The sequence below is a fragment of the Falco cherrug genome, chromosome 11 (genome assembly GCF_023634085.1).
Source record: "Falco cherrug isolate bFalChe1 chromosome 11, bFalChe1.pri, whole genome shotgun sequence".
In the NCBI taxonomy this organism is placed as follows: Eukaryota; Metazoa; Chordata; class Aves; order Falconiformes; family Falconidae; genus Falco; species Falco cherrug.
In genome coordinates, this window is record NC_073707.1 from 16,797,263 (window position 1) to 16,809,656 (window position 12,394).

Sequence of the window (12,394 nt, forward strand, 5' to 3'; positions counted from 1 at the left end):
CACTTAAAGATTTTTCCAAACTGAAGATTTAGTAAAGAGTGGAAACATGTTAGTATTTGTTACAATTTTTTTTTTCTTTTAGGATAAAAATGACTTGAGGAGAGCTGAATACATGCTCCAACAGGCAGATAAATTGGGCTGCAGAGAGTTCGTAACTCCAGCTGATGTGGTTGCAGGCAACCCTAAACTCAATTTGGCTTTTGTTGCAAATCTCTTTAACACATATCCAGCCCTACACAAGCCTGACAATTCATCTTACGATCTCAATTTATTAGAAGGTACTCAACTTACTAAGCATACAGGAGGCGAGAATATTAGTGATTTCTATTTCAGTATTCCTTTTAGGCTGTGATAGAGTATCCCTGTGTGATAGTGCATGTGTTAACACAAAGCTTTCTCACTAGCTTTCAATATAAGCCTTAAGTAGAAGTCCCTCTTACTGTGAATATTGTTCACTTGTGTTAGCCTGAGCAAAGGCTATTCTTGAATAACCTTCTATCATTCCATTCATTTGCAGGAGCAAAAACTCTTCTCTTACTCCCATTCTAGTTTCCTGTGCTTCTTTCCATACAGTTTATATTTTAGCTGATGCACAAATTCTAGCTTTCCCTAATTTGCAATGCTATACTATGCAGCTTTAATAGTCTTTTAAAGTACTTTTCACATATTGTGCTTATAAGATATGTGTGTGTATGTGTATTAGTTTGTTGCTTTTTAAAACAGGAAACATTAAACAAAAAGGCTTTTGTATCACCAATCTATATAAATCTATTGCATCAGCAGCCTATATAGATCCTAGCATATCAGCAAGTTTGGATTTTAACTGTACATTTCAGATCCTTAAAGTTAGAGATAAAGGAATAATTGGCAGCAATCTTTGGCTGTCACCCTTTCTGTGGACCAGCTAATCTAGGATAATGAAATGGCTCCTGCCACAGTGTATTTCACAGTTGTTCACTGATCTCAAAGGAATGGTGAGAATCAGGGGTGCCGCACTCGGGGAAAATTCATCAGCTATGTTTACACGTTCCTCTGCACTGCCTACTCCTGCCTTCCTCTTACTGTTCCTATCAGGTTTCCTTTCCATCTAGGTGAGTCCATCTTCCTTTGCTCCTCTTTTTTCATAATTTGTCTGCTCTGCTGCATCCCTGTGTCACAAATCTTGTATCCCTCAGACCGCTCCTGTTTCAGGCTTCCTGCTCTTCTAGCTTTAGCTGGGTGCCAGCTGTGGTAGAGGTATCGGAGCACAGGAGGTAGTCTTCCCTTCCCAGCTGTGATATCCCTAGTCACTGAAATCCCTGCTCTCCAAGACAAAAGACTGACGGAAAGGCCTGTTCTTCCTCTGCTGTAATTTTGTTAGAAATACATGCTCTTAGATACACATACAGGAGCTGTGTGGAGGTGAAATATGTTCGTTTCAGTTTCCCTGTTCTGAACATGAAGTTGCAGGTGTGATTCAAAATACTGAAAAATCGGTCAAATTTAGAAGAGTTTTCATTGGCATGGCAAAAACAGATTAACTACTTTCTGAACTTGCCTAAAATAGTTAGATGAGGTCAAAGTTTCAGCTAAAACAGTTTGTAAAAAGATATGATCACCTAAATGCTAGATCACAATTTTGTAGCGATAAATACTGGCCAAACTTAACTTACTGTTTATGGTATATATTTTTAGAAATGGATAATCATGCCAATGTTATCTGTTCAAAGGCAAGTAGATGACTCTCCTTTGCCCCCAAATAATAACTCCTGTGGTGTCATGTAAACCATCAAAATAGTTATTTCAGCCAAAAGACAATGTTGATAAGTGTTTTTCTGCTAACTTGTTTTATATTTTCCATTAAAATTCTGTGGTTTTACTGATGTTTTCTCAATATAGTGATATAAAATACATTAATTTCTTTATAGTTTCATCATAGATTGTCTGTTGATATCTGACTCATAATTTATAATGCTTTCCTATTTTGCTTCATGAAATGCAGATTTGACCCCTCCTAATGTAGGTACTGTATTTAGTACTTTTCTGTATTCCATGAAAGTATTTATTCTGCAATTTTTTTTTTTCTAGTGTTTTAATCATCTCTGTCCTTTTCTGGTTGATTTTTGCATTGTTCTTGTATTTTTCTATTGCTTTAATATGCCATCATAAGTAAAAGAAGAAAAAACCCACAGACTCACAGGGTCTAACAAGATGCATATAAAATGGGGGCAGGACTTGCAGTAAGTCAAATCCATACAGTTCTTTCTTTGGGTTTAACCAGTAAGGGCTTTCCATGAACCAAGATGTAAACCTCTAGGCATGTGTGGGTGAGTGGGACTTTCTGAAAGTCTTAACTTTCCTGCATACATTCAGTCTTTTCAGTGACAGTTCCATCCAAAGAGTATGATGAGGCTGTTCTCTTTGGTTTAAGACAGCAAACACTGTGTGTAAATAGATACCTGCTCTGATAATACTTAACAAGTCTGGTGATGTGCCCTTGTATGCAGAGAGCGTATCCCTCAGGCACACTGACCCAGCAAAATGAACATTTGATATTATGTGGGGGATGGAGGCGGGAGTCCTGACCTCAGTCGATGCACAACCTTTAAGTGACTCTGGCTCCGAGGAACCTCTTGCTTCTGGGGAAGGCAGCAAAGTTTGTACTCTAAGTCACGTAGAAAGCTGAGGTCTTGGGGGGAGGAAGAGGAAGGACTTGTGTCCACTTAGGTTTCCTCCAGTGTAGATGTCCTCTGCTGCTGTTGCTTAGTCCACAGGCAGCCTTCAAGGTTGACTACTCCCACTCAGGCCAGCAGAACTAGGTGTAAATTGCATCTTGAGCTCTATTGTCTTCCAGAGAATAGTATGTATCTGGAGCGCTTTGGATTCTTGATCCCATCCCTGTGGCTACTTCCCACTCAGTTCCACAGTATAATCTCAAAGAAAGAGATGGCAATAAATATAAAGGATACTACCAAATTTGCTCCTCTCTCTTTTGTGTAGCTCTGCCCCCTTTCTGCAGTTTTCCAATGATTTTGGCTATCTGCTGCACCACTCAGCAGAAGATATGCTCCTGATAGGATCACAAGGTATATTTTGAATAAAAGAATAGAGAGAAAAAATTGGTCAGTTCTCAGCCATCTGGAAAACTTATGAATGCTTATGTGTTGCATGATAAAGGGATTTGTTTGAGTGGCATATTAAATATAGTATGCTGGGTTGAGTTCCTGGATTCCCTCTTTCCAAAAGGGTGCTGCCCAGTTTGCATGCTCTTGCTCCTGCTTGGCTACTTTGGGTTCTTTCAACAAGATTGAGCATGCATTTTAAAATTGTCAGTCTGAGTGCGGTTGCTGAGTATATCTCTCTGTAGCTGTACTTTGTTTAGTAAAATGTTCCTTAATCTTGTTACCTACCATATTTGCAATGGACAAGTGTTCCTGAAAGCACACTGCAGTTAGTGTTGTAGATACTGCAAACTCACTCAAAGCTCAGTAAGCCTAAAAACTTCAAAAAAGAAAAAAAGCAGAAAGGACTTGCTTCAAAATACTATAACCTCTTAAGTTACTCTTCATAAATTTAAATTATATATCATGCTTGTATTTTGATTGTATCTCTGTGTGGAAAAAATGACATTTTTAACTTTGTGATAAAATACGATTCTTTGTCTTTTAAACTTTCTTGTGGGAAGAAATATGTGAAACAAAGTTGACTGCCTGAAGACATTGCAGAATAGTATTTTTCTCTGTTTCAGCATGTGTTCATCAGTGACTCTTTGGTAGTTTTTTCAAGTAAATCTTTGGAACAAATACTAGGTTGATTTGCATATGAAAGACCATAACTTATAACAAGAATATATCAGTAGAATGACCATCATCTATTTCATAATAATTTGAAAGTAACTGGTAAGCTGGCCAAAACTTTTAAAATAAAAATTATTCTGTTGGAAAATGTCAATTACAGATGAAATTTCTGAATTTAATTTTCTCATGAATATTTTTTGAAGTCCAGAGATTTTTATATAAAAGGGGAGGAGACCCAGCTTCAAATTGTAACCCCGATCTAAAAATTGATGTTATGACATCGGTCTGTTTCATGGAAAAACAGTATTAAAGAGGATTTCTCTTTATTCTACAGATAAATACATGTTTATGTAGTAGCTTTATTTTGCAAAAACATTTATTGTTATCTAGTCAATGTAGAGCTTCACTACTAAATGAGACTTTTCATGCTACATAAACCTCATTAGACAAACTCAGTACCATTATCCTCTAAGGAAGGAACAAATGAAGGAAACAAGTCTTACACATATTTTTATGTGTTTCAGTCCTGAGAAATCTGTTCTTCTGTTGTTTGGGGAGGTTTTCTCCCTCCTCCATGTCCTTTCTGTTTTCTTAACTGTGGATGATCAGCCCAGGGGAACAAAGTGATGAGGTTACATATTCAGGCTAAATATTTTCTTAAATGCTCTTATTTGATGTAAGAGAGAACAGCTTATGCAGTACTGATACACATGCAATTGGCCACAGATACATTGTTAAAATTTAGGCAATGTGTATAGAAAATTAATGTATTATTGCAAACTGTAGCTTTATAGAGAAAGACCGTTAGTTCAGGACTCCTGATTACATGAACTATATAACACAATCTATGTCAGGAAGGTGAAGGGTGGTTTGGGCCTTTTTTTTTTTTTTTTTTAAATTTCCTACTGAATTTTCTGCATTTCTAATAAGCAGAGCTGCTAGTTAAAACTGCAAGAATAACTAGCCCCCTTGGCAGTATAAATAGCTTCATAAATTTAACCAATGCAATACTGCCTTGCTAAGTCTCCAGTGTTTAAAAACTGAAAAGAGGAGGTCTGTTGCTTTGGGCAGTACCTTCACAAGTTAATACTGCGAACTTGTGTGGAGAGAAGTGGAGCTGTAGTTTTGGGAGTCTGATGCAATTGCAATAACTTTGCCAGTACTAACTTTTATTAAAAATACACCTTTTTAAATGGATTTAAAGATACTGTTGAATATAATTTCCACAGATTTTTGTTTTCGGAAATTATTCTTGATCATCACAGTTTTCTCCATGATTTATAATAATTATCTAGAATATAACCAACTAACTCCTTATTTCTGTATTTTAATAAATTGCATTTACACAGAAAATCTAGTCTAATAGTACTCCCTGTAGTGTCTCTGGCCTTGTGCCCGGTACTGAGGGACTCTGAATTTCATAGGATTGCTTCACCTTAATAGCCAGTAGGGACTGCTACTGGGGAAAGGATGAACTCATTGGAGGGCGTGGGGGGGAAGGGGTATGAAAACCATTTAAATGCTGCTTGCGAAAGTGTTTTCTTCAATAACTTATATAGAATTACATTTGTCACCATAGGAGAAACTAAGGAAGAAAGAACTTTCAGAAACTGGATGAATTCACTGGGGGTGAGCCCATACGTTAATCATTTATACAGGTAAGGTTGTTTTCCTTTTGTTTAGGGGTTTTTTTTTGGTTAAAAAAAAATTATTTCCCTTCAATGACAGGGGAAGAAAGACGAAAAGAAAAATGGGAAGTTGTACTTCTACTAGAATTGTGATTTCCAGGTTTCTACACAGTGTGATAGGAACTTCAAAACTGGTCTGTAGAGTTTCATTAAGTGTTGTCTGACTGATGTTCTACTTACGATCTAGAAATACTAGAAAACTTGAAAAGTTTTTATGTTCTCCCCTCACTCACTTGAACTTTGAATTACGTTTTTTAAAAAGTTAATTGTTGTTTATAATGCATGTTGGTTTTTTTTCTCATGACAGATGACTGCAAACCTTTTAAAACAGTCATATAACTCTAAACTAATGAGATGATAACTGTTTGCTGAGTAGACTGTAAGAATCTACGTAGTGTGGTATTCCCTTAAAACAAAGGGCTTTCTAGCATGCTTTTATATGCTTCTGATACACTTCCAAATTTGCTAGCAGTTGATTCAAATCCTATTAATAGAAGATGGGATATAGGGAGCAAGTGGGAACATCTGCTTGCATGTATACTTGCTGTTAGGGTTGCATTGTTTCTGTTTTCTGACCTCTATAAAGTGATACCCTCTGTAGATAGCTTAATGTGGAGAATTTCATTTGGCAAGTAGCTGGAGGGGATCATCAAGAATGCAGTTAATAATGGGAAGTAATGCTTTTCCTAATATTGTTTTTTTCACAAGTATATTTGTTTTGATTATTCTTCAGCAAGGTACATCGGTAGATGCAGATAAAGCATGAGTAGTTAACATTTTGGGAAGTCCTGAAGAAACTAAAATGAGAGCAATAAATAAAAACTTTTTAGTTAGATATTTTATCTATGCCTACCCTATGAAAGCAATTATTTAAAGTTGGTAAAACCAGTGGCTGTGTTTACTTCACTGAGAATTATGAAAATAATGAAATTAAATGTACAATTTAGTGTAAATAATCACAGAAATCAAGCAATAGGATATAGGCCAGTTTCTCCATAGAACAACACAAATTTTTAATTATGTGACTAGGATTTTTCAGCAACTTGAGAGACTTCTCAAAGTGTAATTAAGTACTTAACAATTTTGTTGTGAATATGAGCTGTTGTACTTAAAAACATTGTTTTACTCTGGTTTAGTGACCTCTCTGATGCTTTAATAATTTTCCAATTGTATGATATGACTCGTGTACCGGTTGAGTGGAACCATGTGAACAAACCTCCTTATCCATTACTTGGTAGTAATATGAAAAAGGTGAGTAGATACTCTAATACAGTCCACTTCCGCTGTCTCGTATTGCGCTGTTCGTAGTAATCTGGGTTGTCTAGATTTGCATGCTACTGAGACAGTCCTAGCCAGAAAAAAAAAAAAAAAAAAAAAGGTGGGTGGCAAATATCTTCCAGATATTATCTCAAGGAATAAATAGCAGTTATAGCATGTATCACTCGTAGTTTCTAAATGCGGACACCTTTTGGCAGTATTTAATTCAGGATCTAATTAGGGTATATAAGCAAAAGCTTCAGGCCTGACACAGCTGACATTGCCTGATACTCTTACATTGGGAGCTGTTTCCTCACAGAGCAGTTTTATGTGCAGCTAGGAGAATTAGTGCAGTACTTGCAGAATCCAAGCTCTCAGTTTTGTGATCTTTCTGAAGCTAGAAATGTAAAGGCAAAAAAATTACTGTCTAAGAACAATAAGTTTAATTTATTTTTCCAAATTCAGTTTTGATGGAAGTATGTAATAATTCACTGACTTCAGTGGAAATGAACTTGGTTTTCTCTAGGGTGAAAAAAGATTATCATTGGAATATTGCATATTTGCATTTATAGCAAAATCTATTATTTTAATCACAGTGTAGAAAGGCTAGAAGTCTTTCTCTCTAGCTCCAGATTTCATCATAGGTAAAAGTAAGCCAAAGTAATTCAAAATACACATAGATTAATAGGTCTGTATTACAGAAATATTAAGGTGTCTTCATTATTTGCACACTACATTTACTTTTAGATTGAGAATTGCAATTATGCGGTAGAACTTGGGAAGGCAAAAGCCAAATTCTCACTGGTTGGTATTGCTGGACACGATCTAAACGAGGGTAATCCAACTCTGACTTTGGCTTTGGTATGGCAGCTGATGAGAAGGTAAGTTAGGCACAGTATATGATAGATGTGTGTATATATATCTATCTGTGCACACTCGTGTATTTCTGTGTCTCTGTATATTAAGGTAAATTAAAGCTAGTGTTCAGCTCACCCGGAAAGTACTTGAGCTATCTCTAAATATCCCTCTTCTCCAAGATAAACTTGTATACATTTTTTTGTAGTTTTACATACTGTGTAGCGATTGAAACCACGATAGTGTGTATGTGTACAAATCTATTTAGAGACAATTAAACACCTATATACTAAAAACTGTGATTAAAATTATAAATCCTGCATCAAGTAAAATGAGCGTAAGTTAATTCATGCTGATCCCATGGATCTTTCCGTGAGTAGAAAGTAATTTAAATATTTGTGAAATCAAAAAAGATAGATAAATAGGAAGAGGTGATTTATGTTACAGAAGTTTAAAACGAGAAGTTTTTAGGCCATCACAGCTATAATAATGTAACTATCATAAAATCAAAATCTTGCTAGTGCATTGGGCAGGAAAATAATATATTATAAATTGGTTTCATTAAAAAGTGTTTTATATATTTTCCACAAGTCAATTTCTTACACTGACCTCAAAACACTCAATGCTTCTTGTTTCTCAGACTGTTGTGATTCAGTTTTCAAGGTGACTTGGATGGCAGGCAGGCATTTAAGCTTGGTGGTGTTGCTGTGTTGAAGTAATATTTTACTTGTGCTTGTAGCTTAATACTGTTAACAGGGTCAAGTTCTACCACACACTTTAACTCAGGCTCTTACTGTCTTTATTAAAGGTATACTTTGAATGTACTGTCAGACCTTGGAGAAGGGGAAAAAGTAAATGATGAAATTATTATTAAGTGGGTAAATCAGACACTTACAAAAGCAAATAAGAAAACTTCAATTACAAGTTTCAAGGTAATCAAATTTACTTACTTCATTCCATATATAATTGGATCTGGGGGTTTTTAACCTGAGCTGTTTACAGTTTGGCTTTAACAGTGGCACTTCCATCAACTAGCATAATTGTATAAGAAAATACTTCTGACAGTCTGAATCATCAAAGGTATTTTACAAGTCTATTATTAAGAAACAAAAAGAAATTATCATTGCTGCTGTAAGGTACAAAACACCACCCCCACCCCCAATGAAACTCTTAAAAAAAATAAAAAAGGCTAAACTTTTGAAGGGGCTCCTGTCTGAAGTTACCAGTGTTTAGGCATGTCATGTCATATATCTCCCATATTTTTTGATATAGGCACTCTCATACTTGTACAAACATGTACAAGACCAATTTTGGAAGTACTGGGGGGGGCGGGGGGGGGGGGAGTTGGAAGGAGAAGAATCACCATTTCTAGTAACAGCTGCTCAAAAAGAGGTACTTGGCATGACAGAGCCAGGAGAGGAAGCCCAAGTTAACCAGCAACATCTCATGTCTTCATTGGCACTGCTGATGTGCAGCAGACCTGTACAAAGCAGTTTTTCCCATTCAGCAAATACGAACAAATTGATAAAGGATCATATGTAAGTCAGGTGTGTCATGCTGTGTGAATTTCATTCTTTAGAAATGGTAGATCAGTAGTTGTACTTGCATGCAAACACAATGTTCTTGTACACAATGTATACCCTGAAACAGGTTAGGTCTGTGGTTCACAAGAGGAACGTAAGCACCTAGGAAGTTAAATGTTTGAGAGCTCACTGTGTTATGATACTGAATTAGGTAAGCATTAGGCAAATAGTAATATCAAATAACTTTATAGAACAAAATATTTCATTTCTACTCTAGTGGGTGACTTAAGCTTTCATCTTCTTAAAAGGGATTGCTGCTTCTCTTATTTCTACATAAAATGTAATAATGGTGATATGAGCAAGTTGGAAGTATGAAGAGAATCTGTCCCAGCATCTTGCTTTTGGTATGCCTGTGGTTTTGGGGGTGCATCGGTTGTGTTTTTAATTCAACTGATGGTAGACCAATGAAGATAAGGAGCTACTGACGTAAAGTGCCATTATTCAGTATACCTTCACTACTGATTTTTTATAACATTCACGTATACGTTGTCACAATCTGAATTTTTCTATTTTGGGGTTACTGCAGCAAGCAGATTCTGTAGCAGAGCAAGCAGAGGTCCCTCGTATTTATAGTGGGCTATGAAAGCGAACTTCTGTGGAATTGCCATTAGTTCGAACTATAAAAATGACACAGGTGTGGGGTTTGGATTATGCCCATGGGGAGATACTCTGTGCACTCAATGTCTTCAAGAAGATTTACTATTTTTAAATGTATAATTAATGTGGAGGCTCTATGTTTCTTCAGTGAGTTAGAAATCAGTTCTGACCTGGTGGTGAAGGCAGCCACGTGACGTGGTGTGTGCTGAGCCCTGCAGGAACAGAGCCAGCCTCACTGGCACTCTGCTGACTGTTGGTTTGACACGATCAGCTCTTTATTTGCCCTAGCAATTGGGAAGAAATGATTGCAGCAACAGCACTCGCTGGTTTAAGCATTGAAGAAATTCTTGTGTATTAAATACAAAACAAAGACTGCTCATACTAGCTCAGAATACCATCTGAGTTGAAAAATTGTGAGCCATAAACTACTGCAGAAAATAGTTCAATTACAAGAAAAGGAGAAAAATAAAAGTAGTTGGAGAATGTAAATAGCTTTTAGTTGTCTTGAAAGCTTGGTCCTTGGACTTCCTTGAAAGTTCCCATCCTTCATCAGGGAAGGAGGGAGTTTCTTTCCATAAATACATTTAAACCATTTGTGTAATAATAAGGTTCACACTCAGTGTTGATATTATTTTGATTGTGGAAAAGAGTATTAGACCTCATAAAGGTGCGTGGGGGGGTAACCCTCATCAATTAAGTAACAAAACACTGCTGTCTTTCAATAGGTATGTAAGATGTGCTGTAGGGTTTTTTGCATTGTGAAGACAGAATAATCAAAGTAAATTCTTTATACTAATCTTTTGAGTCTTCTCTTTTAGGACAGATCGATTAGCACTAGTTTACCTGTCCTAGATTTAATAGATGCTATTGCGCCAAAAGCAGTTCGTCCAGAAATGGTCAAGAGAGAAGATCTTTCTTATGAAGACAAATTGAATAATGCTAAGTAAGTTTTAAATGAATGCCTTGTATTTTCCTGAAGTGCAGGAAATTCATTAATGATGGTGTAATTAATAATTTACTGATTTGTTGAGAGATTACAGTAATATTAGTTGATTTGTTTCAAATAGAATATATTATAAATTATAATATTCTGGAGCTATTTTCTAGCATATTTAAAATATGAACTCAAATTCATGGCTGGTATGGCCTACTACCACTGTATTGCAGTTGGTTTATTGATAGCCTACTATAACCTATATTGTTTTTGCCAAAAATGCTTTGATAACTAGTAGCAAAACATCTGTCAATTCAATTGCTACTACATGCTTTATTCACAATAACATCCATTTTCTTGTAGAGCGTATCTTGCTATTAAAATCTGTTGGTGGTGGTGAATCTTGGCACACTAGTAGAGGCAAAGACAGTAACAGTATTTATTTTCTCTTCTTTTCCAAGGTATGCCATTTCAGTTGCTCGAAAAATCGGTGCTCGTATATACGCTCTCCCAGATGATCTGGTTGAAGTGAAGCCAAAAATGGTGATGACAGTGTTTGCATGTCTGATGGGAAGAGGACTGAACAAAATAAAATAATGAGGACATACATCGTAACTCTCTGCCATGTTAAGCACGATGAATGCCTCGCAGTTTACAGAGTTCTGAAGCTTAGTGTAAAATGAGAAAATTTGTTTGCACAAATATACTTACTAAGTTTTAATAATGTGTTTAGTTAAAATTTTATTCAATTTCATAATACATCAATTATTTACGGGTAATATTGTTTTCAGAACATGCTTGTTACCTAATTAACATCACAGATTTGTATTGCTTTAAAAAAACCACACTCCCTATTAATCAAGCCTCACATGTATTAAGTTTCCATAGCATTGTAAGTATCTGCATCATTATTTCAGGACCTCTTGTGAAACATTGCTTGATTTAGTGGATGTTACTTTTGTGTAGTCATAAAAGTCTCAAGGTGCATTCCAGTCCTATTATGTTACTCCTGACTGCTCAGAAGTTCTCATCCTTGCCTTATTCTTTGAGTGTTTAACTCCTGTTGAAGCCAATGAGTCTTGTCATTGATTTTAATCACAGCAAATGAAGGCCTATGATAACACCAGGAAACTAATGGATAGATAAAGCTGATGAAACTTTTTTGTGAGAATAATCTTTAAATATATGCAGTAGTACTGTTCTGTTACCAAGCAGGAACTTTTTATGGTCTATGTATTAAGAAAAAATAGGAAATAGTAAGCTGAAACATAATTGTGTCACTGTAGCTCTGCTTATGTGTTAGCTTTTGCAGTTGGACTAAGCATCTGATTATTTTTTTAATTTTTCATAAAATACTGTATAAGAAGCCAATAAAGAGCTGGCTAGTCCAGTTTGGGGTTTCACATTATTATGTGTTGCATTTCCCTGTAGATCACTCCTTTTGATTTTCCTGAAGCGTCTGTCATGTGTGTAGGGTTTTTTTTTATCTAGAAGGACTAGTGCAGTGTCTGGAGAAGCTGAAGCTCGTAATTATTTTCTGATTAATTTCAAAGTAAGTATTTGTACACCTTCCTCCGCAGCCGTAAATTTTCACCAAACATGCTGCAGCTGGACATTGAATAAGGTGGTTACCCGCAGCCGAACACCCAAGAAAGGAAGAAAACTAAATAAAAATGCAAGAGGGCTGGGGGGAGCTAAAGTATC

The 12,394-nt window shown here is 36.0% G+C and overlaps 1 protein-coding gene across 6 annotated transcripts in view; it reads left to right on the forward strand.

Moving 5' to 3' along the window:
* PLS1 (plastin 1) overlaps positions 1-12,098 on the forward strand; it is a 48,311-nt gene extending 36,213 nt beyond the window's left edge. For 5 of the 6 annotated variants that reach the window (XM_027811785.2, XM_055723531.1, XM_027811786.2 and 2 more), the window contains 8 exons: positions 83-278; positions 1,982-2,002; positions 5,356-5,434; positions 6,601-6,715; positions 7,469-7,602; positions 8,385-8,508; positions 10,575-10,699; positions 11,152-12,098. In XM_027811785.2, the coding sequence (XP_027667586.2) occupies positions 83-278; positions 1,982-2,002; positions 5,356-5,434; positions 6,601-6,715; positions 7,469-7,602; positions 8,385-8,508; positions 10,575-10,699; positions 11,152-11,287 (930 nt within the window). In that variant the 3' untranslated portion in view covers positions 11,288-12,098. The remainder of the gene's footprint in view (positions 1-82; positions 279-1,981; positions 2,003-5,355; positions 5,435-6,600; positions 6,716-7,468; positions 7,603-8,384; positions 8,509-10,574; positions 10,700-11,151) is intronic. The other variant, XM_027811787.2, reaches the window with a different exon arrangement.
* Positions 12,099-12,394: the final 296 nt, after the last annotated feature.